This window comes from Orbicella faveolata, unplaced genomic scaffold, assembly GCF_042242905.1.
Source record: "Orbicella faveolata isolate gen_17 unplaced genomic scaffold, um_ofav_v1 contig_3, whole genome shotgun sequence".
Lineage (NCBI taxonomy): Eukaryota > Metazoa > Cnidaria > Anthozoa > Scleractinia > Merulinidae > Orbicella > Orbicella faveolata.
The window spans coordinates 22,847,651-22,874,066 of record NW_028301558.1 but is presented as its reverse complement, the minus strand read 5'-3'; the positions used below and the strand labels follow the sequence as shown (position 1 = coordinate 22,874,066).

Below are 26,416 nucleotides of genomic sequence, written 5' to 3'. Positions count from 1 at the left end.
CCACTTTTATATTAACAAACTTTCTCCGCAAAACTAAAACGAGAAGAGTTTTATTTAACAAATGAGACTTCGTTTCCACATAGTTCATTTGTACAATTTGTCCCTTGATAGGATCACTAAATATTTGTCATGATTTATTCATCCTGTTTTCTCAGTTTCCTCTATGCAGGGCGTGGTTTGTCATTCTCCAGACTCCCTGAACCTGTAATTTACTTGTCTGATTGTCACTCTTGGGTTTTGCCGCAAATTCGTGAACAATAAATTCCAAAAAAAATGATCTTATTTTCTATAATTCCCTTTCTTCTAATTGACGTATATCATAAACTTCGGTGAAACGAAAAGAGAACGCGGGTTGAGATAGGGATCAAAGTAATAATAATGAACAAAAAAGGCTTGTAATAGCCATTAAGATTTGCTTTTATTACATCAAAACTGAATTTTATTACTAAATTCACGAGCTTACACTAACCGGGTCAGAGCCCTCTAAAGTATCTTTTTGCCTTGCGGGTTTTCACTCGTGGAGTCCGTTTTCAGCTTCTTCAACCTAAAATCTCCGAGCGGTACTTGTTCCCCAACCTTCCACGCTTTCAGGCTGCGAGGAACAGAGGAATTAAGCAAGCGTGCTCATATTTTTCGTTAATTCGTACGTGATGAGGCGTACACAAACTGAGAGCTTGTAAAAGCTCACTTCTTTCTTGTTTTCGGTGTCGAACCTAAACTCAGACAATTTTTCTACGCTGACCTCTGTTTCCCGAATCTGTGTTTTTGGCAGGCGACATGAAGTTTGGGAATTTTTTTTTACCCGGGTGAAGATACCTGTTTAGTTTGGCTTTGAGCCGGGCTAACTGTCTCCGAAGATTGCGTAACTTTGTGGTAGGACTTATTCGTGCGCCGATTGTGTTGTGTCTGTGAGTGCGCGGTGATAACCGAGCAGTAGGCAGATAAGGTTCTTGTGTTGCCTTGGTAACTGTTTCTTTGAGTACACGCCCAGATACTTTCCGAAGTCCACTTGATGTTCGAAATCTTCCTTTTGGTATTTTTCTTCTTTCATCTCTTAATGACTTGGTGGAAAGTGATAGACGATTCTTTGATAGTCTGTTTGTTAATTTTGATGACTTTACTAAGTGAATAAAGTGCGTGATTCCTTTCTTAAAATGCGAGCTGTTATTTCTTGACCTAGAAACTTCCCATTGCGATAACTTTTTCAAATTGTGTATTTTCTTAGATTTGTGTTCACTAAACTGGTCATGGCTTATTGGGATTGTGTCATGTCTTTCAAAATCTGGCAAAATTGCCTGGTTTACGTGATGGCTTATTTGGACTTTTCTATGTTTGTTTCTTTGACTGAATTGACTTGGTAAAGCAGTATGAGCAAGTACACCAAGTGCACTTGCATTAGAAGTGCTCCCCAATTTTTGGAATGAGTTCTTTTCCTTGACCCAACTTTTGCGGTGATGTTTCAATATGTGGGAGATTATATCTGAGAGATCGTGGAAGCCTCTACCGTAGCCAACCCCGTCTACTGTGTTCTGCTTTTCAATGGGTTCCAATGGACGGTGCTGACTGGTTACATTCCAATCACTGACAATGTCAGTTGAAGGAAATGGAATAATTGATGCTTTTCTTTCTTTGACGACCTGCTTGTCCCCTAAAAACAAAAGTACAAACAAATAAATCGGGTTGAGTGGAGACATGGTCTCAACATAGGACAAATCTCAATTCCTAAGCGGTCACGCCCCGAGTTCAACCAGTCGGCCTCCCTTGTGACTAACCAATTGGTTTGCCTTGAGCCAGTTAGGGTTTTGTAACTTTGTTATGTTTATTTTAGATGATTTGTTTCTGATATATTATACTCAGCCCAACCATCTTTTGTACTATAAAGTCTACTCTTATGTTGATCAAAGGAAACGTTTTTCATATTTCTTCACTTTCACGGTACTCATAGCAGCCTATTTTCCTAACTTGTTCACGATGCTTGTAACCATGCAAGAAATTTAAACATCGCATCAGCATTCACACCAGGCTTCTCGCTGGTAACAACAGGAGAGTAGGAGCATAAAAACAAGGGCCGATAGGACCTCCTCCGTAATACAAAATTGACGAATGCAGCTAGCAATGAGGTTATTGTCTACACCTACGTTTAAGCATGTCGTTAAGCCATCTGACAGCTTGAAAAGCTCCACCTCCGGAGCCCGCGGTGTAGAAATTAACCGCTATAAAATTTGCCCATAATCCAAACTTGTCGTGGCATATAGTCAGTTTCTCTCTGATTTTCTTATACGAATTCAGGCATGGCTGAAGAGGGTTAGCCGCTGTACTGAACCAGTTTACTAGAACCAGGCTCCAGCGGTCATTCCAGACAGCGTTCCAACGGGATTCTGCGCGATCAACACATTTCTTGGGAAAGAAAACCTCAGCGATTACTTGACGTGATGTATAAGGATGTACAATACAAATGAAACAAACATTTACATAAATTTCAACTGTTATCCTGATAGCTGGTTATCAGTGAAAAAGGAATTATGTTCCTCTTTGCAGAGACAAATGTTTTCATTCAACTTGTGTGCCTGTTACCTTTGTGAACACAGCAGACATAATATACTCTACCTTCACGTTTTGCCCCGGGCTGCCATAACGGTTCTCTCTGACGTAATGCCACATATTGGACTCCGTATAAGGAAAACCACTGAGACCATTGTTGTTGAACACCACCAATCGACCCAATCTGCGCATGTCTCTTAGCGTGGGCCAATCATGGAACCCATCGCCATAACTGTCCTTTAGCAGCACGTAAGGAGAAATTCTCGCTTGGTCAAATACTCGTTTCAGAATTGTAGGATTTTTTAAGTAGTCCTCAAAGATGATGGTGATAACTTCATGCCTGTTACTTTCAAGGAATTTCCTGATTTCAATCAGCGTGTCCAGAAGATTTGACGAACCACTCCAGAAACAAGAAGCGTGACAGAGACGAACCTCTGCTGCTCCCCACCCTAGAGAGAAGTGAAACTGAGCATATTATTTGAATTGTGGTTGCGCCTGGGGAGACATTCCAATTTTCACTCCAGTTTGGTGCTGGTCAAGGCCAGAAATGTTGAAAAAATACCGTAAATTTAATCTCACAAAAAGTTACAGTACAAAATAAAGTCATTTATCTAGCTTACCTGGGTATATGTCTAACATAAGTCCGCGCGCACCATCCTTGAGCTGCTGACTGACGCTGAATCGTTGATTGCGGGCCCATACAGCAAAGTTTGGCGAGTTGGAGAAGGAATTATGGGTAACAAGAAACGCCACTTTGTTGAAGGGCCTGTCATAATCCTAAACAGCAGTAGCAGTCAATCGATGAGTATATTTTTCTTATCGCTTAAATTCTCTCCTTAGAATGATTAACCTTTTCAACAAACCTAAAAAAGCGCCCATTTCCTAAATCATGTCTAAATCAGTCAATGAAACGGCTGAATGCCAAAGATAATGTTTCATTTTTAAGGAAAGGAATATTCTCCAGAGATAACTCTTTACCTGTTCTGTAAAAGCAGGTACACGTGACATTTGACAGGTGGCATATGGTTTGTCACACAACCTACACACTAGTCCATCAGCGCATGCGTATCCCGCAGAACAGCGCTCATTTTCCCTTCTCGGATGATGCAAGCACTTCTGATAGCCCGGTTGGCAGCTTAGACCTGGGGCACAAGAAAATCCCGCAGAACACGGCTCTTCGTATCGACGAGGATGATGGAAGCAAAGCTGAAAAGAAGTCCAACTATCAGTTAGGCTAAACTAAACAGAAATGGTCGTTTTCAAATTAAGTCAACTGACCTGAACGCCTGGTTCACAAGAGAGACCACTTCCACAATCATACCCGGCCACGCAGGGCTCACCATGAAGACGAGGCACGTGGAAACATTTCTGAACTCCCGGATGGCAACTGAATCCACTGGCGCACGGCCTTGTGACATGACAGCGGTCTCCATACACTCCGGGAGCCGCACATTTCTGTACTCCCGCCTCGCAGGTGTTCAAGGGATGGCAGCGACAGAAAGCGGAACAAATGTCACCAGCCTGCCCCTTGCCGTTGCCATGGGGACAGGAGAAAAACCAAAAACCATCGATGCGAGAACAACAGGTGGCAACGAAAAACATTAAAACCAAAATCCAGGAATAGGGCAAACACATTTAAAACTGAAGATTAGTTGAACTCTTCGTCCAAAAGGACGGCATTAAAAATAATTGACGATGTCACTAAGTGATGGATGCTAGATCGGGTCCCGTGAGGTGGAGCAGTCTTTTCTAAGCTTCGTTATCTTTCCATTCTGGTTGTTCTGTTTTTAACTGATGTGGGATAGAATCAGTGAAACAACAGCGTCAGTGTGTTTCACTGATTCTCAGGTTCCCGAAATCGTGCAGCCATGCGTGAAATGAATTTTGTGTGATGGCGGCCAAACGCTTGTGGCCATAAAAAATCCAAAGTACCTTTTACTTGGTGGCGTTGTCTAATTTGTTGTCAGGTTGTGTGATGTAATCACCGCCCTTTTTTAGACAAGGATGACATGCAATACCAAAATATAGAAATTTGCTTTAACCCGAGCACTGCCTAGAGAGAGCTTGACACTGTACCCAAGCACGGCCATTGTGTCCGAATTCTGGTGCGAGTACTAAAAAAAGGTGTGTACACATTAGTGTTGAGCGTAAATCGCACACAAGCCTTTAAGTCTACCTTAATTTGTATACGGTATATCTTTGCAAAATGTGTCAACTAAACGCTGATAATTACAAGACGCTTCGACACTAATTCTTTTATTTTTAGAAGGCGGATTCTGGTTCTATCTCAGGGACACCTAACGACAAACTTGCACCGGGAGTGTGGAATGAAGATTTTCACGTTTTTATCTACAAGTGATTTTTAAGCTGGTCTTACTGCACTAGTTTAGAACATTTTACAATTACAAGGCTATCCTATACCCTTGTAATTTGATCAGACTCGGTGTAAATAAACGACCATATACGATGTACTAAGAAATGATACAAACTGTTCTGTAACAGTTAAATATGTTTACATGTCAGCAACCAGAAATATTAAGCACAGCAGGTCGGAAATGGACAACAAAAAACATAAAAGTTGTGCCTTCATTGCTGCGTAGCGAAGCGAAGCAGCATACCAATCTGGGCATGCGCGGAAGTTGTGCAGCGTCGAGGGACGCCTCGTGTCTCACCAGACACGAAAACGAGATTCCACGAGGCTGCACCATCACAAGGTTGAAGTTACAGCTGTGACGTTGTCAATTTCTCTTCGAACGCTCTTCCAACGAATGATATGGCCGAACTTCCTAATGACTAATATGACAAATTCTTTACCTAAACATAAGACAGCTGTAGTGAAGAGATTCGAATGTTGAGTACCGAGGTTCTAAATACTCGACGAATTCTCGAATGATCAAAACTCCACATGATTTTTTAAAGAAAGGAAACGGCGAGGAAAAATCTGCGTTGTGGTTAATGGTTTTTTAAAATAAGAAAAACTGAAGAAAAAAAAACTAAAGGGCCAAGGAGAAAGTAAATATCAAATTATTGTGTCCTTGGGGACGATTGCATTGCTCCAAATCATCAGTTACGTGCTTATCAGCAGAAAAAAATTATTGTTATAATGCAAGTATGTTTTGTACTGCTGGGTTACTTAACCACAGCAGACTTGCATGAGTCAGTAGTTGTGCCGAAGTTCGCTCTTGAATTAGAACTAAGTTTAGTAAACCGTTCATTATTTTTGGTGACACGAAATTTTCCATCGGATGAAGACAGGGGTGCTCATTCATCAGGTTTATGTACGTTCCTGATGACCTCGATCTGATGCTCACCGAATTTTTTAGCAGCTTGTAGAATAATTACGAAAGACGAAAATTTTAGCGAACAAAAAAGAAAAGCGTCCAAAAATTATGGGACATTATAAAAGGTGAGCTCGTCAATTCCGAAAATTCTAGGGAACCTTATAGCTTTCCGAAAAAGTCGAAAAGTCTAGAGCATCGCTCAGCGAAAAATTTCGAAATTCTTAGGCAACCTTCCATCCGAACAGATATTTTACCGAAATGTTCCGTTGGGTGCCCGTGATAAAGACGGAATAGTTCTACCGATCAGGAGATATGGACAAAAGGCAGCTTAAAAAAATGGAAATCTTGAAATTGTGTGTCAATTGCTGATCACAAGAACAATGAACTGAAACTGTTCAGCAGTGTTCTGGCCATCTAGTTTTGTCTCTAACTCAAATCCTTGCAGGTTATGGGAAACAAATCATGTTTGAAATTTAAACGAAATTGATGTTAAATAATTTATCAGAATTACATTTGATATGTATTTAAATCATGGCTTTTACACAATTTTCTTCCCATCGTATTACAGTCGCAATGTTGTCACCGAATAGTCCGAGCACGCCTTGCTTACCTATCTTGGCCAACACCTGACAACTTCAGTTCACAGGGCTTGGCTCCGTAAAAAGCCAACACAACTTAGAATAAGACACGTTGGGCATTTAAAACGCGGTGATAAATTTCAAGCTCCCGAGGACGGATGTACAGTTTCTCCTTAGGGTTTTAGGTTAAATCACAACAGACTTCTTGAAAACTATTCAACGAATTTCATTTGAAGGACCTGTAACATTCCATGATTACGAATGAGTACGTGCTTTACCCGAGATTTTTTTATCGATATTATTGTATGCTCTCTATTGTTTGAGGCACAGAAATCCCAATGAAATATTCTGATGCAGCATAACACTGTTCTAGCAGGTGCTATGAATTTTAATCGTGTATATAACGAAGTCTCAAAGGACATCCCGTTCATTTTAGTTTTAGAGAGCGCCCTGTGATGTAAAGGTGAACTAGCATCTTCGTCGATGCACTTCTCCTCGCGTATAAGTATACGTTTTCGTTTTCTCTTTTCAAGTTCTTATTAGCTTTTCGCTTCGTTTACAACTACCCTTTTCTGCAGTTTAGCGGTTTAGTATAGCAATTTTATTGAGAAGGTATTACGTGCACACAGTACAGAGATTGTTGAACACTGGGAGAGTGTCAAACGTTCGGAATAGCGAGTTACCAAGCTCGTTTAGCCAAGCACATCGGAACTGTAGGTTTGAAAGTTTCTAACCCAATACCACATTTCAGAAGTAAGTTAATTTACTGGCTCCCTCGTTCGTCGTTTTTGTAACTAAAGAGCTTAAGCAATGACGACGGCGACCCAGAGGAAAACGCCTAGTAAAAAATGAATTTATATTTTACCTTCGAATTTCGCCATTGTTTAGATCTGTTCAGTGCGCCTATTGGTCTCAGAACGTGCTCCAGTCAAATGTGTCACGCCAGCGTTTAATTCCAAATAAATATACGAAAAATTAGCCGCCGTCGTTGGTCATTTCACGTTGTTGTTGCGCAGAGGACGGCTAAGAAATGTACAAAGATTTATAACGCACGTGCATCGCCATTGTTTTTCTCATTGAACGTTTTGTTTGGTGGTGTTCTCGTTGCCGAGAACGACGTTGCTCTGAGTTCTTTACTGTTTCATATTGCCCATTGCTCTAATGCTCCGCGTTGCTGAGGGTGAATAGATCTCGAATTAATATATCTCAACAGCTTTAAAAACTGGCGTCAATGATATTCCATGAGCATTTTTATTATTTTCCCTTGCAGGAATTTGTTTGTTTGTTTGGATACAAACTCTGAACTTACTGCTCGTGAGGTTTTCAACTGGACTTAGTTTAGTCGTTTTTCTACGGTTTTACTTTGGAAGACACTGTGTTGAGATGTTATGCAGCCACACTTGTGTCCTTTACTTTAGGACTGATTTCTAATACATTCTAGGGTGAGTTATAATATCAAAATATTTAGTTGGAATTTCAGACATTATGGCAGATTTGAGTTACAATTGCATTGTGGCTACTGTTTACCGACCTTCATGTTCAGTTGTTCAGATTTTCGTGAAATCAGAAATTATATACGAATAGAGTCAATTTTGAACAAACTACTTTGAATTCTACCTCGCTCAAAATAAAACAATTCTAAGAGAACATTAAGAAATTTGTTGATGCAAGCAATATTGACCGTTGTTATATGGCTGGTTTCTAACTACCGAACTGATTGAACTTTAAACTCGAAGGTAACATATGTTTTTTTTAGTTTCCTCTCTCCTTCTGACACAAGACGAACAGAGGGGTATCCAAAGGAATTGTAACCATTATGAGCAGCCGTGTTAAGCTTTGGAGCTTCCTTCTCTCCTTACCAGCCTCTTCATGTGTAAAATTTGTTAGTGAACATAGCGATTTTTATATTATGCTTGTATGCTTCGTCCATTTCTTGCCCCGGGGGCTTAAGCTTAAACTAGTAAATTAAAGCAAAATGATTTTTGAAATCGGTTAGCATGTTCAGAGAAGTACAGAAAACTGTCAAGTGGTCTAAATAAGACTATTGGTTGAAACCCCCAAATAATTTTAGAGTGCGGGGCATTGAAGTTGTGGTAACTTTATGGTGAGAAGACTGGGTTTTTCCCTGGGTTTTTGACTATTACCGCGATTAACATCTCACAAAGGGAAAGTGCGAGCAGTTGTTTCCTCTGATTTTGCCATTATTGATTAAATAGAGTTATTCTGTTGCTGTTGTTTGGCTAGTGTTGCTCCATAGAACTTTTTTCTATCGATTCGAGCATGGGTGATTTACTTTCAATTTCACCGCGTAGTTTTGAGCTTCCTTATAGCTTGTTTTAGAGGTCTGAAATGGGGTATCGATTCGCTCAGGTCTGAAATGGGTATGGAAAACTGATCACAGATTTTGGTCTGAAATGGCGAACAGATTTAAGGTTCGGGCTGCACACCCCAAGAACAAACTTTGGGGAGTACCCCAACCCCCAGGTAAAAAGACTGAAGATATCTAGATATTTGCGAGGTCTGTAAGTAAAATACAGCCTGAGTAAAACATCACTTTATTTCTCACTAGGCGTTGTCCTCGCAGTCTCCGTCGTAGCTGCTATATGAACAACCGCGCCCCTAGGACTAAAACATCTCAGAATCCAGTGCAAAGTTCTAATTTTTATACATATTTACCGCATTTCTCGAGGATAACCAACACAGGCTGGAAGTTCTTATCTATAGTATACCCTTAACAATTTATATGTTTTCAAGGAACCAATGATAATTAAACTAAATGAGAGCCAGTTTCGATAATCAAAATAAAGTGGGTGATTTTTACAAGAAAGCTATTCTTATACAACTGACTTCAAGCTCTTGATTTCTGATCAACTTCAATAGTTGATTAGAACTGCGCTTTTCATGACTTATCAGCCATCGAAACCTCGAGCCGTCTGTCCAGTAGATCAATAATCGATGATGATAACGCCATTGTATAACCATCCTTCACTGAAACTTTCCAGGTTACCAGAATGACATCAGGTTTGCAGTGGTGGGGGCGAAGGACGGTGACAGAGGAGTGGTCCTATAATCCAGATTAGCAAAAACTACCCACCCTCCCCACTGCTGCTGTACTCCTGACAGTTCCACCACTGGATGCTCGTGTAACAAGAGTACTGTCAGTGGCTTTAAGAGTTGGTAACACGTTGGTTTTTGAGCTTCGTCGTTTGAGAAGTTTCTCATGTTCCTCTTTCAATGCATTGTAATCCCGCTTGAGGTGAACAAAGTCTACAAAAGTGTGCTTCTCTGGTGTCTGCGATTTTAGAGCTGCTATCTCATTGAGAAGTCCTGTGATCCTGTTTTTGAGCAAGTCTCTCTCTTTGTACATGTGTTTCAATGTTTGAGCGGAATCTTGAAGATTGAATTCCAAAAGCTTGTTCTCTTTGTCCAGTTTATCAATCTCTTCTGTTAAGGTTTCATTTTTCCCTTCAAGTTCTTGAATAAGTTCTTTTAGGTTAGCAATTTCCATCGCTTGATCCTGCTCCTCAGCTTTAGAAGCCTTGGCCAATTTTGACTGCATTTCCAGAACCGCTATCCTAGATTTCAAGCTGTCCACCTCTGTTGACAGAGACTCATTTTCCATGCTGAAATCCCGCACACTCTTTTCTAGGATACTCTTCTCTTGTTTTAACTGTTCACAGTTTTGTTTAAGGGATTCAATAGTCGCTTTTGCCTCTTGAAGAGCTGAGCTCAATTTCTGAAATATATAATTCATGTCTGTTATGAAAAAAACTCTGGTAAACTTTGTTCTGCAATAAATTTAACTACCCACTCTCGAGCTCTCGTTCATATCTTGACTGATTAATATATATTGGTATAGATACGTGTATAAAAGTTTATATAGGAACTAGTCTTTCAATCTAACAAACTCAGTTGAATCCACCTGGTGGTCAATCTTTTGTATTACAGACTCGATGCCTTTATACTCAACAGGGAAAATCAGCAACAACTCTACCAACAAGATATTTGTTCACTTCCAGACACCCCATGGAAAATAACTTGAAATTCTGATGGTTATTGTAAAAGCCAAGGTTTCAAAAGGAACGTTTAAAGCTATACTGCAATTTCCAGAGGCACAATAATAGGGTGGTGGTTAAACCCAAAAATCTGGGAGAGTTTGGATGTTCTCTTGGCCAAGACAATCCTATGTAGTATCCACATGTTAGTCTGCAAAATGTCTAGCATACAGTCTATCATACAGTAATAGTGGCATGAAAGAATAAGGGTAAAACAATAACCAGTAATATATGTCTCACAGTAAAATGTAAGATGGTTAAATTACTTGCAAACTATTAATAAAAGGGCAGGTCAATGTAGACGTCGTAGTAATTCTTCCCAAGTGGTGCTTTTCATAGTCAAGTTGTCTAATTTGTTCTCACTTACTGCAGCATCACTTCCTGTTCTTTCCAAACACTCAAGTTGTTCTTTAAGAATTTTGTTTCTCTTGAGAAGACCTTCATTCTTTTCTATGAACTGTCATAGATGGAAAAAAATTGGATTAATTCACTGTCCTGAGTTTGGATAAAATTGCATAGTATAGTTTTCTAAGTTGTATTCTGATAGTTTAAAACCATCAGAAACCATGGTTCAAAGGAAATAAAACAAAAACAAATAAATAATTAAAACAATAATCATTTTGATGCTCAGGATGTAATGACTTTTGATGAGATAATACTTTTCTCAATTTGCAAGTTATTGGTAATTTTTTTAAATTTAAAACTCAGTATGATGATCAACATACATACATGTGGTTATATGCTAACTTAAGATTTACATCACATTGTAAAATTGTATTGTATCTACCTGTTGCTTTTCCAATACCCAGCTGTTTTCTGCTTCAAGTTTCTCTGACACAATTCTCATAATCTGTTAAGAAACAATGTTAAACCCATAATATTAAAGGTTAATCTTATCAACCAAAATACAGTCAACCTCATAGTAAACTAGTGAGACAATCTCAGATAGTGCAGAGCGCAATTGATAGCTCTGGTACAGTAGTCCCATAAGTACTCACCCCTACTCGGTTCACTTCCGGTTTGTGTCTACCTTGGTAGTCTGCTACGGCTTTTCCCCTTTGCAGTGTGTATGTTTCAAGGTTGTATTTTCATTCAAGGTCCAAACATTACGCACAAATTAATTACTACTGGTGCTTTAAGTTGATTTTCGTTCATTTTAAATTCAACAATACGCTGAAGCAGCAAACGTGACAATTTAGCTCTTCACGCCAACTTTGTAACTTGATACTTTTGTTTTCCTCGCAAAGCCATGTAATATGAAACCCCTGTTTTCTCCAAAACATACGGAAGATGTCCTTGTTTCTTGGAGATAAATGAAAGAAAATTAAATATCTAATGTAGTGATGAAGAAACGGAACAGAGACGATGTTTTACTAAAAATGCAAATTTTTACCGATGAACGAACTAATTTAATTATCAGATAGTCACGAAATACCACTTTCTTTTTCTGTTGCCACCTTTGTTGTTAACAATAAAACAATTCAAAATTAACACACAACGATATTGATGGCTGAGAAGCTTTTCAACGAAAAGTATTGAAGATAAACAGCGCTACTTGGCCGATATGAATGAGTCTCCTCAAAGACTGATTAAATTAATTTGCGCTTTCATTAGGTGCCACGGCGTCTGCAGCAATATTTGAGCATTTTCCTGGTCTCTTTTGTTACAAATTCACAATTTGCGGAGTATTAACGTCACTAACTTGAGAACTTTTTGGTCTCTCTTACAGACACAATTAAGGCAAGAAATAAACAAGTCGCTAAGGAGAAGCAATATATTTGAACTCTGACAAGCACACTATTGTAGATTGAAAACAGCAGATATTTGTTGAACCGACCTGTTTGTAACTCTAAAAGCTACGCAGCCACAGTAACGTTTCACTTTTGCAATTAAAAGGGACAACTGGCGCTACCTGAAAAATAACTGCCGTCCTTGGTCACATGACACGATATATAAAATACTGCGTGTAAAGATAGTGTATAACACTAACAATGCTAGAACGCATGCGTCTTACATGTTGAGCTCTACCATAAGGAAAACCACTCAACATTTGTGCGTGATTCCGTATGCAATGTATCCTTCACCTAATATAGAAGCCACGAACCCTAACTAATCTACGCATGCGTTTAGGGCAAATTAGTTTTGTTCTAAGGAGAATGGTACCACAAGGAGAGCAAGGGGTTACCTGAAACAAATATATAGCTTTGCGATGTTCAAAGTTAAGCGACGGCGATGGAATGTGTTTTACGTAGAGTACACATGTACCTTTCCCACCCTACTCCCATTACTTCCTTGCCTCTAGACTAATTAATTAATTGAAATTAATTAATTAAACAAACATTAAAGTTTACACCTTAGCGCCTTAGGGCCATAGCGCCATAGCGCCATAGCGCCTTAGCGCCATAGCGCCTTAGTTCCTTAGCGGCAGGCAACCCCCATAACCATCCCAATAGTGCACTCTGCACTAAAAATTATGATGAGGGTTTTCAATGGAGTCTTGAGTTGATGGCAAGTTTACATACTCAGTTCTTATTGATCAACATTATTTTCATAAAGATAGGCCAGAAATTACGTAATTTAGCTTGGAAAGGCCAGTACATTCTATCAGTCACTCAGGCTCCCATCAAAGAACCTATTAAACATTGAGCCTTGTAGGGACCTATAGATCCATCAAATAAGGCTCTAAAATTGGAAAATCTGTGTATCAGAGATGTGAAGAAATATAAGAATAATTGGAGAAAACACAATTTTGTTGTCAACTCCAGACCTTTACAGGGATTAGTGCTTTGTTGGGATGAAAAAACCCAGTAAAAGGAGAAAGGCATTAAAGAGAGGTCACAATTAATTGAGGCTCAACTGTAAATTGCATTATTATTATTATTATTATTATTATTATTATTATTCTTATAAGATTAAATTTGGAAATACAGTTAACAATAAAGATTAGCGAAAAAACTGAGCAACGACGTTTCGGTGTCATCCTGGCACCATTTTCAAGTTAAAAAATATTTGTGCGAAAAGTAAACTAATTTATACCAATGGTAGAGGTGCGAAATTGAATAAATTAAGATTAAGATAGCTGTTCAATGTTCATGTTCATTCCAATGAGGTGTCAAACACTGGTAATGAGTTCAGTGTCTGTTCAAAGCCTAAACAAATACTTTTGCGCGAATGGAGTCTGACTGTGTGTTAAGGCTCGGTTTCTTCTTGCGAATCCACAACATTTCGTGGATCAAGCAATCGAACTTTCCGTGACATTTCTTTAGGATCTTAAAGTTGTTAGTCAGGTCACCAACTGTATCAACTCGGTGTTCATTTTGAAGGTGTTTTCCGATGGCGGTAAATCGGTGTTCCTCAATGCGCTTGTAAAGATGACGGCTAGTGTAACCGACGTATTCTGCATCACACAGATCACATATATAGTTATAAACAACGCACTGTTGATTGATCAAAGGTGGTTTTGGCTCTTGTACTTTGAGATCATCGCCAATTTTACGGCTTCTGAACACCGGCTGTAGTTTGTGATCAAGTTTATTACTCAAGTCCGAGAGATGTTTCTTTACTATGTCCGCTGATTTCTGGTCTTTAAAAGGCAGGACAATGCGGTAGATATTCTCTGTTGGAGGCGTCGATCTTGTGTCTGGTGACATCACTGAATTAACGAAACGGGTGATGGTGGAGTTCACAAGAGAATCTGAGTACTTGAGGTTAGAAAAGATCAGTTTAAGGCGTTTGCATTCTGTTGAGAATAGTTCCCATGTTGAGGACAAGCGGTAAGCACGGTTTACTAGCCGTCATCTTTACAAGCGCATTGAGGAACACCGATTTACCGCCATCGGAAAACACCTTCAAAATGAACACCGAGTTGATACAGTTGGTGACCTGACTAACAACTTTAAGATCCTAAAGAAATGTCACGGAAAGTTCGATTGCTTGATCCACGAAATGTTGTGGATTCGCAAGAAGAAACCGAGCCTTAACACACAGTCAGACTCCATTCGCGCAAAAGTATTTGTTTAGGCTTTGAACAGACACTGAACTCATTACCAGTGTTTGACACCTCATTGGAATGAACATGAACATTGAACAGCTATCTTAATCTTAATTTATTCAATTTCGCACCTCTACCATTGGTATAAATTAGTTTACTTTTCGCACAAATATTTTTTAACTTGAAAATGGTGCCAGGATGACACCGAAACGTCGTTGCTCAGTTTTTTCGCTAATCTTTATCATTATTATTATTATTATTATTATTATTATTATTATTGCATTATTGAAGAAATTGTTTTGCATCCTTATATCCCCCTACTTGAATCAATGTGTTACACTGTACCTCAATCTTGTGTTTCTCTGTCAAAGCAGTGCAGTTTTCATCAATCTTCATTAAGCAGTCCTTTTGCATTTGCTGTAGTTTTTCCTTTGTGTCATTTGCAATCTGATGAAGCTCTTGACATTTTGACAAATCACCCTAAAGACAAAAAGAAAACATTCTGTCACAATTATTCACAATGTTATAGAAAAACGTGATTTCCAGTAACATATAACATGAAATTATGGAAGTTTGGAAGAGTAAAAAAAGCTGAATGGAAATAAAACCTTTAGCTGAGAGATTTTTTTAGCTGTTTTAATTCAGTTCTTGTAGTACATGCTATCAGCTTTAAATCAACAAGAGACTAACAGTGGTAATCCTGATTTGTTACTTTTTGAAATTAAAAAAAAGTTGGATGAAGACAGACATTTTTGCTTTTTTTCAATCTGATTAGATTTAATATTAAGTTAAAAAATGAAATGCTCAGTCATTTTAAAAGAAGAATTAAATTACAGTTAGTTTGTAATTTTATAGTAAGAGCTATCAAATGAAGAAGATCCTAAAGTTACGGGAACAGTTGAATTTTTTCTTAGCTCTCAAGATTATACAAGTCTCTAATCAATTAAGTACTCTTTGCAGATAGACAGTTCTGTGTAATTTGGTACAGAGCAGTGTAAACAAGGCATTTATTGCAGTCACACTTGAGATAAACTTCTAATCTACTAAATTAAACAATGGTAAACAAATTTAGTCAACTGGTAAATTAAAAATGCTAATTACTAACAAATACTGGAATGAGTTGATATTAGATCTGACTGGGATACTGAGAATCACAGTAAAATGGCCAAATTACCAAAACGTACTGAGACAGCAGTTTAGACAACACACCATGGCAGGATTCTCTTATCAAATTGACATCTGGGAGTCATTAATCATGCTAAAAAAAAGTTGATCTCAAGATTACATGTACAAGAGCATGTACCATGCTCCTGTCTCACAAGGCTCAAGATATGAAGTTTAAATGCTCCTGATAGACCAAGTCTAAATTGTTGCTCTGTTCCAAAAACTATTCTGGTCTACCTGAAAATTATGTCATAACAAAAGGGGCAAGTATCTGTGACCCAAATTACCAGATCATAACATCTCAACTTTGTGAGGTGACACAATGGCTGGTTTTTGGCCCTATTCTTTTTTGTATGTTCATGGACCAAGATGCAGCCCAACTCCTCCAAAAAGAATAAGGACAAGATCTAGCCATCTTGACCAAACAAGTTTGGTCAATAAAGGATTTATTGCATCTGACACAAAGAACACAATTTTTTTATTGCGCAGAGCAAGTGATGCTGAGCAGACCAGACAGTCCCATCTTGCCCAGTCAGGTAGGCAATCACAGTCCAGAATTTGTGTCATCTTGGTTGATCTCTGAGCTAGCCAGTCATATTAGGGACCTCTAGACTGGACTATGAGTATGAGATTGATTCAAACCAGTGACGTTTCCAGAGCCCCGAGCTCGCTCTTCATGTTTTGGGTAGAGAGGGTAGCTCTTGGATGAGATGGGTATGTGATGTGACAATGTGAAGCTTGCAAACAAGAACTGGAAAGTCATACTCGTACTCAAATCTTAAGTCCCCTAATAATATGAAGGCAGAGTACAACCTTCCCCCTGGGCTATGGTATTAAAAACAGGCTTCAACACATTTTAGTTCTATTTCAACCCATTTTTTTCATTTTTAAGCTTTATTGGGAATAGCACATAACAACTTAGTACGAAATATTTTAACTTGATGAGTTACTTGTGACCTTAATATACTAATGTTGATAAGAAAAAGCAGGTGTTAATTACGCAGCTCTCTGGCTTCCAGTGCTGCTATACGTGCGTGTAGGTTGGATTCACCGATGCATGACGCGCAGTTGATATTGTATAAAACCCATATTCTTTCGATTTTAGAGATTATGTTTCACACAGGGCAATATTTATAACCGATTCTTTATTCGTGTATCCAAACACACCAATAATAGCCAGTCTTGTACCCGGTAACCAGATTTTAAAAGATGTCTGAAGAAGCGGACAGCGACTGTGTGATTATGCAGATGGCAGTTCAGAGTTCTTTAAAAAAAACACACTCTATCTTACCCGTAATTTCTCCACTTCTCGCTCCAGAAGATCACATCTTGCAGCTTTTGCCTGCTGTAGCTCCAGTTCAGCAATTCTGGCTTTTAAGAGATCGTTTTCAGAGTGTAAATCTTGAAGGTGTAGCAGAGTTTTTATGTGTTTTCCTGTCAACCGTCCATCTTGGTCCACTCTATTCTCGTAGGTCGCTCTCCGTTCTGCTTTAGTGGACATCGTCTTCGCCTTGAACAGTTGGCTTAATCGCAAGAATGTTTTCAAATCCTTTCAATTCTCTAATACAGAAACACAAATGAAGTGAGAAAGTAGTTTAACTTCCCGCTTTTTCATAGCATTAAGTATCATAACAGTTACGAAGTTGTTTATTCGTCGGCAAGGAACCACTCATTTGCATCTTTTGTAATAGGTTCCAGTTCCCTCTTCACCAACGGGGCTACGCTTAGCGCCTGGAAGAATTTCACACATTACACGTCTAAAATGGGTGTCGACGAGTTTGGTGGCTTTGGGTCTATTATTGCAGCCTTTTTGGCTGCGGTTTTTGTTAATGTGGTGATATTTACTGTCTGGAAGGAATACAAAGAAAGAAAGGAGCAGGAAGAACGAAAGAAATGGTGGAAAGAAAACGTGATTTATCACATATATCCTCGCTCTTTCCAAGACTCTAGTGGCGATGGAAATGGTGATTTGCGGGGAATTATGAACAGGCTCGACTACTTTGAATTCCTAGGAATTAAGATTCTTTACTTGAGCCCAATTTTTAAATCGCCCATGGTAGATAACGGCTATGATGTGTCAGACTTCAAAGACATTGATTCCCTGTTTGGAAATCTGAACGACTTTGATGAGCTTCTTAAGGAGACCCATGCAAGAGGCGTGAAACTCATCCTAGACTTCGTACCTAATCACACCTCAGATCAGCACCCCTGGTTCCTGGAAAGCCGCTCCAGTAGACAAAGTCCTAAACGAGACTGGTTCGTGTGGTTGGACCCAGCCCCAGGGGGTGGACCACCAAATAACTGGGTCAGCGTGTTTGGTGGAAGTGCATGGAGCTATGATGCTAAAACAGGACAGTACTACCTGCATCAGTTTTGCTCTGAACAGCCAGACCTCAACCTAAGAAATATTGAGGTGCGTCAAGCTCTCAGTGAGGTTCTTATCTTTTGGCTGGATCGTGGTGTGGATGGGTTTAGAGTGGACGCAGTTCCTCATCTTGTTGAAGATTCTAAATTTCGAGATGAACCCACCAAGTCTGAATACAACCCTTCACATCCTCAGCATGATCACTTGGAACACATCTACACCAAAAACTTAGATAATAATCACAAAATTGTACAACAGTGGAGAGCACTTCTTGATAAGTACAAAGACTCCTACAGAATTTTAATTGGTGAAATCATGGCAGACCTCCCAGATGTTATCAAGTACTATGGTGGAAGAAAGAACGAGTTTGACTTCCCTTTCAACTTTGGGTTGTTGGGATTAGATGAATCCAAAACTGCAGAGGATGTGTACCAAGTGATCTCAGAGTACCTTGCTGCACTCCCCAGGGGTAAATGGCCAAATTGGGTCCTGGGAAACCATGATGTACCCAGAATAGGTAGTAAGGTTGGCCCAGAATACTGTCGTGCATTGAATGTACTCCTTCTTACCCTGCCTGGAACTGCAGTCACTTATTATGGGGAGGAAATTGGAATGACAGATGCAAAAGTCCCTCTAAAAAGCTGCAAAGATTTCCGAGACCCCCAGAGGTCACCCATGCAGTGGTGTAGTGAAAGACATGCTGGGTTTTCATCAGGGCCAAAGCTGTGGTTACCAGTTGCAAAGAATTTCAAAACAGTCAATGTTGATGCACAGAAATTAGATCCAACCTCCATGCTACACCTGTATCGGGAGCTTATGAGGTTAAGGTCAACATCTAAATGCTTCAAAGGACTCAGCTTTAAAGTTGTTCAGGTGGATACTTCGATCCTTGCCTACACAAGATCAGAACGGCATTGCAAGTTTCTCATAGTAATAAACTTTGGACATGAGAGTTGGAGGGGGGCGTTAAATGGTATCTCGGGTTCAGGAATTGTGGAAATTGACAGTGAAATGAATATGAAAGGAACCAGCATGCAGTTTGATAGAATCACACTCCATAAAGCGCAGGCTCTTGTTATTAAAATGTCACAGAAACATTAACTAATTCGCATCAAATAAACACATTGGGCTGAGGGGAATTGTGAAAGTAATGTATTAATAATAATATATTAATAGCACATCATTACTTGCGCCATGCATTTTTCTAGGCCAGTAAAAAACAGATTGTCCGTGTACTAGATTTTTAATGTATTTTTGTTCACTTAAGGTGGCCGAACACAGTTTCTGTGTGCGCTTTTGCTGATGCAATTCAGTGCGTGCACAAGGATTGCAAAAACCAAACATGCTGTCAATAGAGCGATCCTTTCATTTACTCAACACCTGCACTATCTGTGCTATTTTTCTCTTTAATTGAATGCAGTGTATTGATGGCTTTAGTCTTTTATTACAAAGCTATGTTAGGAAAGGTAACCAGGCAAAGAACCCAGCAATTCTCAACCTTTGCTTTGTTTGTGAAATAACCCAGTTAAATGCAGCGCATGCGTAGTAAGTAAAAAAATTGTGTTTGAATGAAAAATTGCACTCTCGGAAATACGCCTATTTCTCGAGGACCACTCATTAGAATTTCACGAAATTTGGCACGAAAATACTTCAGGAAATAAGTAACTGGAGTATTGAAAATAATTGAACTTTAACAAAGGAAATTCTAGATATTCCAGTGAACCTTCAGCAAGGGATAATTAAAGATCTCTCTGTTAAATTATTAGCAAAATGGTGTTAACTTGTGAGAATCGTTACAAGCTTGTTGCATGCAAATTATAAAGAAAATCTAATGACTAGATTTCTACAAATAAACAAAACCGATTTTAAAGGCCTGTTTATATTTATTCATGTTGCCATGGCAATGGCACCCACGTCAGCTTAACCATCAAAAAACCAAAGTTTGTGTTGTTAACTTGCTTGCTCCCATTTTTGGCGACCGAGAGATCAAGGGTTTTAGAGAAAAAGGTGAATGAAACACAGGTATCAAAAACTGTGTTCAGAAAAATACAATATATCCTTAATACAATATAGAATCCCCATCTGTTCTGCTTCATGTCATTTTCATTGCTGATAATATGTTAAGCTACAAGTCTGAAAAGAAAGCAACCAGATTACTATTTAAAACCTCTCCATATGCTGTAGCTAGCTAAAGTGTTTTGTGGATGAAGACAGTTCTTGAATGTAGATCTTTTCATTGTTGAATCATTGTTTATAAACCACCAACCAGGACATCTAAACCATTAGCAGTGTCTGTGTATATAAATCATTTCACTTGCTTTTCTTCAATAAACAAGAGGTTTCCTTGACTCATTCAGTTGTCTTGAGCACAAACAGAGCATCATCCAGAACATAAAAGTCCCGATACAAGTCACCCTCACATAAATATGGAACCCTGGTAAATAACTCAACAGTGAATCCACATGGCTCAAAAACATCTTTAACAAGACTGTGGACCTGCTCCTCCCAAGAACTGCCATTAACAGTTATAAGCTCACTAGGCTGAACCATCTTTGCACCTGGTGAAAGAGGTTCAATTTCTTTATTATATTAAATAATGTACTAAATGCTTTTCTGGATAATCCTCAAAAGATTTACAACACAAGAGTGGCAACAATATACTTAGCCACTGTAGCAAGCATTCCTGTATGGCCAAAGACAGAGCTTGGTACACATTCTGACCATGTGAAAACTGGGGCCTGACCACAAAATCAACAAAGCCGAGAATTTCAGGGTGAGCACTTTGTTTATACAGGGACACTTGCCACACAGGCTAACAATTACTAGGCAACCATATCTTGAATGCACTTCATTCATTACATAATCATTCTTAAATATAGATTGCTAGCTTACTGTTCCTCAAGTTCCCTTTACTGTTTCCTAAAGTACTATCCAGTTTACTATAGCTTTATGTTTCTACCTAAGCCATGGCCTAATTAAGCCATGCCACTCTACGTGACACACTATACATTTCTCTAGAAAGTGTCACCATGACTACTGTAAGTTATCTCAAGCTACAGTTCTGGCCAAAAGTCCTTAAAGAAACTTGACAAAATGCCAACTGATGATGGATTAGTCATTATATATTCAATTTTCCAAGCCTCCCTACATGTACTTCGGATGAGTAAACATCAACATTGTGTTTGGGATGGGGAGGGGGAGGTGAACAGAAATACCATATGTTGGCAAAAGTGCAAATTGTCCCAACACTTTTGGTCAGGATTGTATGTAGAATGTTTGAACATAGCTCTTAACAAAATTAATTGCATAATGATTTAACCCTTCTTCCTAACCACTGAATGTAACATCTTGACACAAAGGAAACTAGTTCTCTGAAACAAAAAGAGAAAAGCAAAACAAATAAAGAAAGAGGCAAACAAATCTAACCTGATTCTACACAAGGTTTAAATGGCAGAACCACTGCTACAATCAGTCGACCAGTTACTGGACATAGAGTTTGTTTAATGTCTCTGAGCAGTGTCAGAGGCTTATCACATCTATCCAGCAGGTTCAGACAGGAGATCACATCAAATTTGAAGTCAACATTCATCCACTCACTTTCATCCAGCAATCTGGTGTGAAGACATTTTACATTTCAATTCTTTAGTGGTGTTCACTGTCCGCTTGTCATTCTCAATCATTCTTAATATTAATGAGTTAGTATAAGAAAATAGCTACCTCTTTTCAGGAAGTCACTAAACCAAGTATACTACACTACCCCTCAACAACAATCACATTATCCAAGAGAAATTATTTACAAGAATCCTGGTAAGGCATTATTTTATCACTTTTACTGATAAGTAAAAAGTAAAAAGTCTGTGTCAGTCCATACCTTATCATTTAGCAACTACAAATATTACTACTCCCACCAGGATGCTAGTCTGATACAGGGTTATCCCCAGCATTAAATTTGCTGGTACCCATTTATACACCTAGGTGGAGAGGAACAGTGAGAGAAAAGTGTCTTGCCCTAGAATACAACACAATTACCCCTGCCGGGGCTTGAACCCTGACAGCTCATTTCAGAGTCCAGCCTGTTAACATAACATCACATTACCCAGGAGAAATCTGTGTTGTGTCTCTAACTGGTTGTTCATCTTATCAATTATTTAAAAGAATCCTACTTAGGCTATATTTGTTTCACTTTTAATTTATTGGTAAGTATTGATAATAATAACTATTGACAAATTTTAGTAAGTTTTTATGAAGTAACATAGGCGCATAACACAAGGAAAGAGCTATGGCCACGTATACCACTAATTTGCACACATTGCATACCTATGTTGAAAAGTGATTGACATCAGCTATGACTACTGGAATAAAATACAGCACCATGCCATTAGAAAAAAGTCATGGTCACTAAATAATTTTCCACACGAGAATGAAAGCTTGATTACAAGGAACGACTTACTTAAATCCTCTGCCACTCAACCGCCACCTCATTGATGGAGACTGTTCTGTAACATAGACTTCATCAAAGTGATGTTTAATAACACTGGTTACTTTGCCATCACCAGCTCCCAAGTCCAACAGCGTGCCAGTCTTCCATGACTCATCCACACTCATTATTGTTTGAAACTGGGCATTGGAAAACACAAACATTGATCCACGGTCCAAAATGCTAAAAAACAAAGAAAAAACAAAGCAGTACATGGATAGCGTGAGGAAATAGAAGTCTTGCCATGTGTCCATTTCCATCTTTTGTCACAGAAATGTTTGTTTTTCCATACTGATTAATGCAATAAAACAGAGATCAAGGACATGATTGTTGCTGACTGATTGTGACATATAAATGGAAATTCATAACCAAGTAACAAACAGTTTGCAGCCACTGCATCCATTCTGCACCATCAATCCGTTGAAGAACGTCTTTGTTGCAAGCAGCTAGAAGATTATTGTTATAACAAAGAAAATGACACCACTTTTGTTGTGAAAGTTTTAACACAACCCGTTCAAAAAAAAAAACTTACCCATTGGCCGTAGTTGCAGACATGAAGAAATCAAAGAATCCTTTAAATAAAAGGTGTCCAATCTGTGAAAACACTGCATCAGCTTTTTGATGACAGTTATTCAGGAAAGCTTCAGTCTCTTCATCCAGTGTGCTCTCAACAAACTTTGACTGTAACTCATCTGATAGCTCTGATTTTTCACACCTGTACCACTAAGAAGAATAGCAAAAGATGTGACTAAATCATATTGAAACATTTTTTTGTGAAATCAACTGGTTTAAGAGCAGGAGGACCAGTATATGCAGTCTGTTTACTAGAGATCATCCTGGTAAAAGTGTATGTACAGGGCTTGAAAATAGTGCCATTCAGTCATCCGGGAAAAGTAGATTTTCCTGCCACGCAAGTAACTTTTTCATTCTCACTTGCCTGAAGGACAAGGGCCCAGGGAAGTCATCCACTAACTAAATCAGATAAACAGTAAACTAATACTTGATCAGGACAAGAAAAATTTGAAAGCTGCTTGTCCAAAGGGCCAAGCTGGAACTTTGAAGTTTTGTCCTGTATGTATTGTAGTCAGGTATGTAGTGAGGTACACTACATAATTTGATTGTGAGAATAAAATTTTTCCACCTTTTTGAGGGCCCCTAAAAATAACAAAATCACCAGCAATGATTCACACTAAAACATTATTCACACCATCCTCTCAGTATCCCCCTTGGTTGTTTCTGATAGTCATAAGAGATAGACATGTAAGAGGGTGGCAAAGGGCTCTTGCCTGACATGAGATGAGGGCAAAAAGTAGGGTGTGATGTGTCAAAAGCAATTAAAATACATTTGATTCATGAATTTATGAAAAAAAAAAAAAAAACAATGTTAAAGGCAGCTAAAAATAAATGTGTTGCATGAATTTTGGGAACGAAATTTGTGTGAAATGGTCACAACCATCCCCCTTCCAATTTACTTCCCCCTTGTTTATACAGATGGGCAATTTTAAGTGAGGCTGGAGGTGTCATCTTGCTTTGATACAGACCTGTCTGCTTTTCTCATTTAAGTGCAAACTTGTTTTACACAACAAAAACAGCAAGGTCTGTATCAAAACAAAGTCACTTCCAGCCTCACTACCATTCAAAGGCCTGAGGTCATTGAGCAAATAACTGTAAAATGGTTTATGTATTATGAAAACCTTTTAAACGCTCAACTCACTGTCGCTTTGCCTATTTCTTGTTCCTGGTTGTCATCAAAAGCAAGTCTCTCTAGTAACAATCGTCCGGTTCTACTTCTTACATATTGACTGGCCCACATGTATTTATGACCATATACCTCCTCTCTCACAGATAGTAAAACTGTTCAAGAAAAGTATTACAGCAATTACAAACATCAAATTGATCCTCTCATGTTTATATAAGAGGTGTTCAACAATTTTGAGCTTACCTTATTATAGGAAATTAATGCTCTTGTTAATAAATGTATTTGAAATTAACGTGACATTAACGTGAATTGACGGTAAATTTGCTTCCCAATAATGGAAATTAATGTGAGAGAGGGAGTAAGATTTCAAAATGAGAGAAGTTAACGCACCAGCTACACCGAAAAAAAAACCCAGAATTTGCTGAGAACAGGAACAAATTTATTTGAACACTGTAAAGCTGACAGAGAACACAAACAAAATTCAGTTGAAGTAGACTAAATGATTTATTAATGTAAAAGATTGATGTGAAATGTAAAGTGCGTGAATAAAATTTGTTTGGCTGTGTCAAGAACAAATGGGGTGTGTCACAGATTTGGGGGAAAATGATAGTAATTAATGTTGTGGAAAGTAACGTGCAACCTAATTAACAGTGTGGAAATTAACATTAACATAAGTTAACGCTAGCAGAGCCAGTTCAATCTTTCCTAGATAAGTTGGGAAGTTGCCTTCCTCTTTCCAGACTTATTTAGACTTATCTAAGTTCAAAGCAACTCTGCTAGCACTAGAGCCTCCAACCCTTGGTGCATTGGTGACCCTGCTGTAATGCCACACCTAACTCCATGTCCACATCATTCTCATCCCCAGAGGCCGCGCTCCTTTTCGTCAGCAGCAAGAATCATGGCCTCTGGCCACACCTGATTTCTAAGCATGCGCAGAGACACTGGAAGTCCGCGATTCATGGACTTCCTATCAAATCCGGCAAATCTGATTGTCTAAGAATACAAAACAAATACTCTGCGCGTGCTCAGAAAATTGGGCCCGGCCAGAGGTCGCAATTCTTGGTGGTGACCAAAAGGAGCGCAGCCTCTGGGGACGAGAATGTGTTCACATGTGTGACAAGAATGTGTTCCTCCTGAAAACCACCTCTAGGTGATTGGAGGCCTCCTCTTAAAATATTAGTTTATTATTATTATTATTATTATTATTATTATTATTATTATTATAGTATTTTGTAAAGCTTAGCTCTAGTTTTTGTCACAATAAACACTCCTTTTTCTACTTATTATTATTATTATTATTATTATTATTATTATTATTATTATTATCGTCCTCACGTAATGTTTGCTTAGAGTCCTTAGGGCCGAGACCAGACCATGGTCCTGGGGCACTAGGGGATAGCCAGTTTTTAGTGCTCGTAACCCAGAGCAGGGTGGCTGCAGGGTTGCTGGCACTTGCCAAAGGTGCCACCCCAGACTCTGGTGGACGGGAGCGTCCAATTTCCCGAAGTAGGCTAAAGCGTAAGCTTGTCCTACTCCATGCCCTTTATTATTATTATTATTATTATTATTATTATTATTATTATTATTATTATTATTATTATTATTACTATTATTATTATTGTTGTTGTTATTATTATTATTACATATATTTTGTTTAGACTATTTAATGAACAAGGTTGCCTTTTAATTTCGTCCCCTTATTTTGAAACAAAAAGATGAACATTACCACTTTCTCATCAGAAGTGAGAGAGAAGAAAGACAGATTTTAAATAATTTTTATTCTAGCGATTATGATATTTTTGGAGAGATTTTAAGTTTTTTTTTTTAGTGGGTACGAGTTGTGGGGGAAGGTTCTGTTGACATACCAAAGCTTAAGAATTCTGGTGGCAAAAAAATATAGAAAGTTAACATATCTCTTCTGATTTTGTAACTTACCTGAGAGGAAGAGGCTGAATACCAGTGTACCTTGCACAGTTAAAAGTAACACCGTCAAGTTTACAATTAGCTGAGCTGTGTCCCGTTGGTCGACGGAATCTGGCTCGGTTACCAAGCTAGCATCGTAATTTTATCAATGGTTGCTTTCCCAAACAGAGAACTACGTGCGTACCTGTAGGCCTTCGTAAGCAACAAAGTCCCAAGATGTACGCTAGTTATTGTTAAGTCCAGACAAAGCTCCCTTTAACTTTGATAGCAGAGTTCGTGATCGTAGGTTCCAAGTCCAATATGGCGACCAATATGGCTCGGTTACAAAGCTCAGAGAAAGTC

General features: G+C 38.7%; 4 protein-coding genes across 4 annotated transcripts; 1 reads left to right on the top strand and 3 right to left on the bottom strand.

Annotated features, from left to right (window-relative positions):
* Positions 1 to 388: 388 nt before the first annotated feature.
* On the bottom strand, positions 389 to 4,468 carry LOC110053041 (uncharacterized). Its single transcript, XM_089298842.1, has 6 exons — positions 3,820 to 4,468; positions 3,520 to 3,747; positions 3,162 to 3,318; positions 2,608 to 2,990; positions 2,139 to 2,397; positions 389 to 1,648 (listed from the first exon to the last, which is right to left on the bottom strand). Exons 1-6 carry the CDS (start codon positions 4,174 to 4,176, stop codon positions 720 to 722), a joined length of 2,313 nt encoding a protein of 770 aa, XP_089154968.1. The 5' UTR covers positions 4,177 to 4,468; the 3' UTR covers positions 389 to 719.
* A 4,470-nt stretch (positions 4,469 to 8,938) lies between these two features.
* LOC110053047 (uncharacterized) lies at positions 8,939 to 17,324 on the bottom strand. Its single transcript, XM_020759234.2, has 5 exons — positions 16,902 to 17,324; positions 14,792 to 14,926; positions 11,243 to 11,305; positions 10,823 to 10,912; positions 8,939 to 10,136 (listed from the first exon to the last, which is right to left on the bottom strand). Exons 1-5 carry the CDS (start codon positions 17,109 to 17,111, stop codon positions 9,477 to 9,479), a joined length of 1,158 nt encoding a protein of 385 aa, XP_020614893.1. The 5' UTR covers positions 17,112 to 17,324; the 3' UTR covers positions 8,939 to 9,476.
* LOC110053046 (maltase 1-like) lies at positions 17,308 to 20,327 on the top strand. The gene has a single exon (XM_020759233.2). It carries the CDS (start codon positions 17,373 to 17,375, stop codon positions 19,074 to 19,076), a length of 1,704 nt encoding a protein of 567 aa, XP_020614892.2. The 5' UTR covers positions 17,308 to 17,372; the 3' UTR covers positions 19,077 to 20,327.
* LOC110053018 (protein-L-histidine N-pros-methyltransferase-like) lies at positions 19,366 to 26,405 on the bottom strand. The gene is made up of 6 exons (XM_020759207.2): positions 26,087 to 26,405; positions 24,167 to 24,306; positions 22,985 to 23,175; positions 22,426 to 22,635; positions 21,402 to 21,586; positions 19,366 to 20,533 (listed from the first exon to the last, which is right to left on the bottom strand). Exons 2-6 carry the CDS (start codon positions 24,263 to 24,265, stop codon positions 20,325 to 20,327), a joined length of 894 nt encoding a protein of 297 aa, XP_020614866.2. The 5' UTR covers positions 24,266 to 24,306; positions 26,087 to 26,405; the 3' UTR covers positions 19,366 to 20,324.
* Positions 26,406 to 26,416: the final 11 nt, after the last annotated feature.

Excerpts from the sequence above, each read along its gene's own strand:
- LOC110053047 (XM_020759234.2), bottom strand. The coding sequence starts at position 17,111 with ATGTCCACTAAAGCAGAACGGAGAGCGACCTACGAGAATAGAGTGGAC. Across the intron at positions 11,306-14,791 it reads CAGAGAAACACAAGATTGAG|ATTATGAGAATTGTGTCAGA; the intron begins GTACAGTGTAAC and ends GTTTCTTAACAG. Across the intron at positions 10,137-10,822 it reads GAACAGGAAGTGATGCTGCA|AAATTGAGCTCAGCTCTTCA; the intron begins GTAAGTGAGAAC and ends TATATATTTCAG.
- LOC110053041 (XM_089298842.1), bottom strand. The coding sequence starts at position 4,176 with ATGTGTTTGCCCTATTCCTGGATTTTGGTTTTAATGTTTTTCGTTGCC. Across the intron at positions 2,991-3,161 it reads TATGTTAGACATATACCCAG|GGTGGGGAGCAGCAGAGGTT; the intron begins GTAAGCTAGATA and ends ACTTCTCTCTAG. Across the intron at positions 2,398-2,607 it reads GCCCGGGGCAAAACGTGAAG|AAATGTGTTGATCGCGCAGA; the intron begins GTAGAGTATATT and ends TTCTTTCCCAAG.
- LOC110053046 (XM_020759233.2), top strand. The coding sequence starts at position 17,373 with ATGGGTGTCGACGAGTTTGGTGGCTTTGGGTCTATTATTGCAGCCTTT.
- LOC110053018 (XM_020759207.2), bottom strand. The coding sequence starts at position 24,265 with ATGTGGGCCAGTCAATATGTAAGAAGTAGAACCGGACGATTGTTACTA. Across the intron at positions 23,176-24,166 it reads AAGAAATAGGCAAAGCGACA|TGGTACAGGTGTGAAAAATC; the intron begins GTGAGTTGAGCG and ends TATTCTTCTTAG. Across the intron at positions 21,587-22,425 it reads TTGAGTGGCAGAGGATTTAA|ATTGCTGGATGAAAGTGAGT; the intron begins GTAAGTCGTTCC and ends TCTTCACACCAG.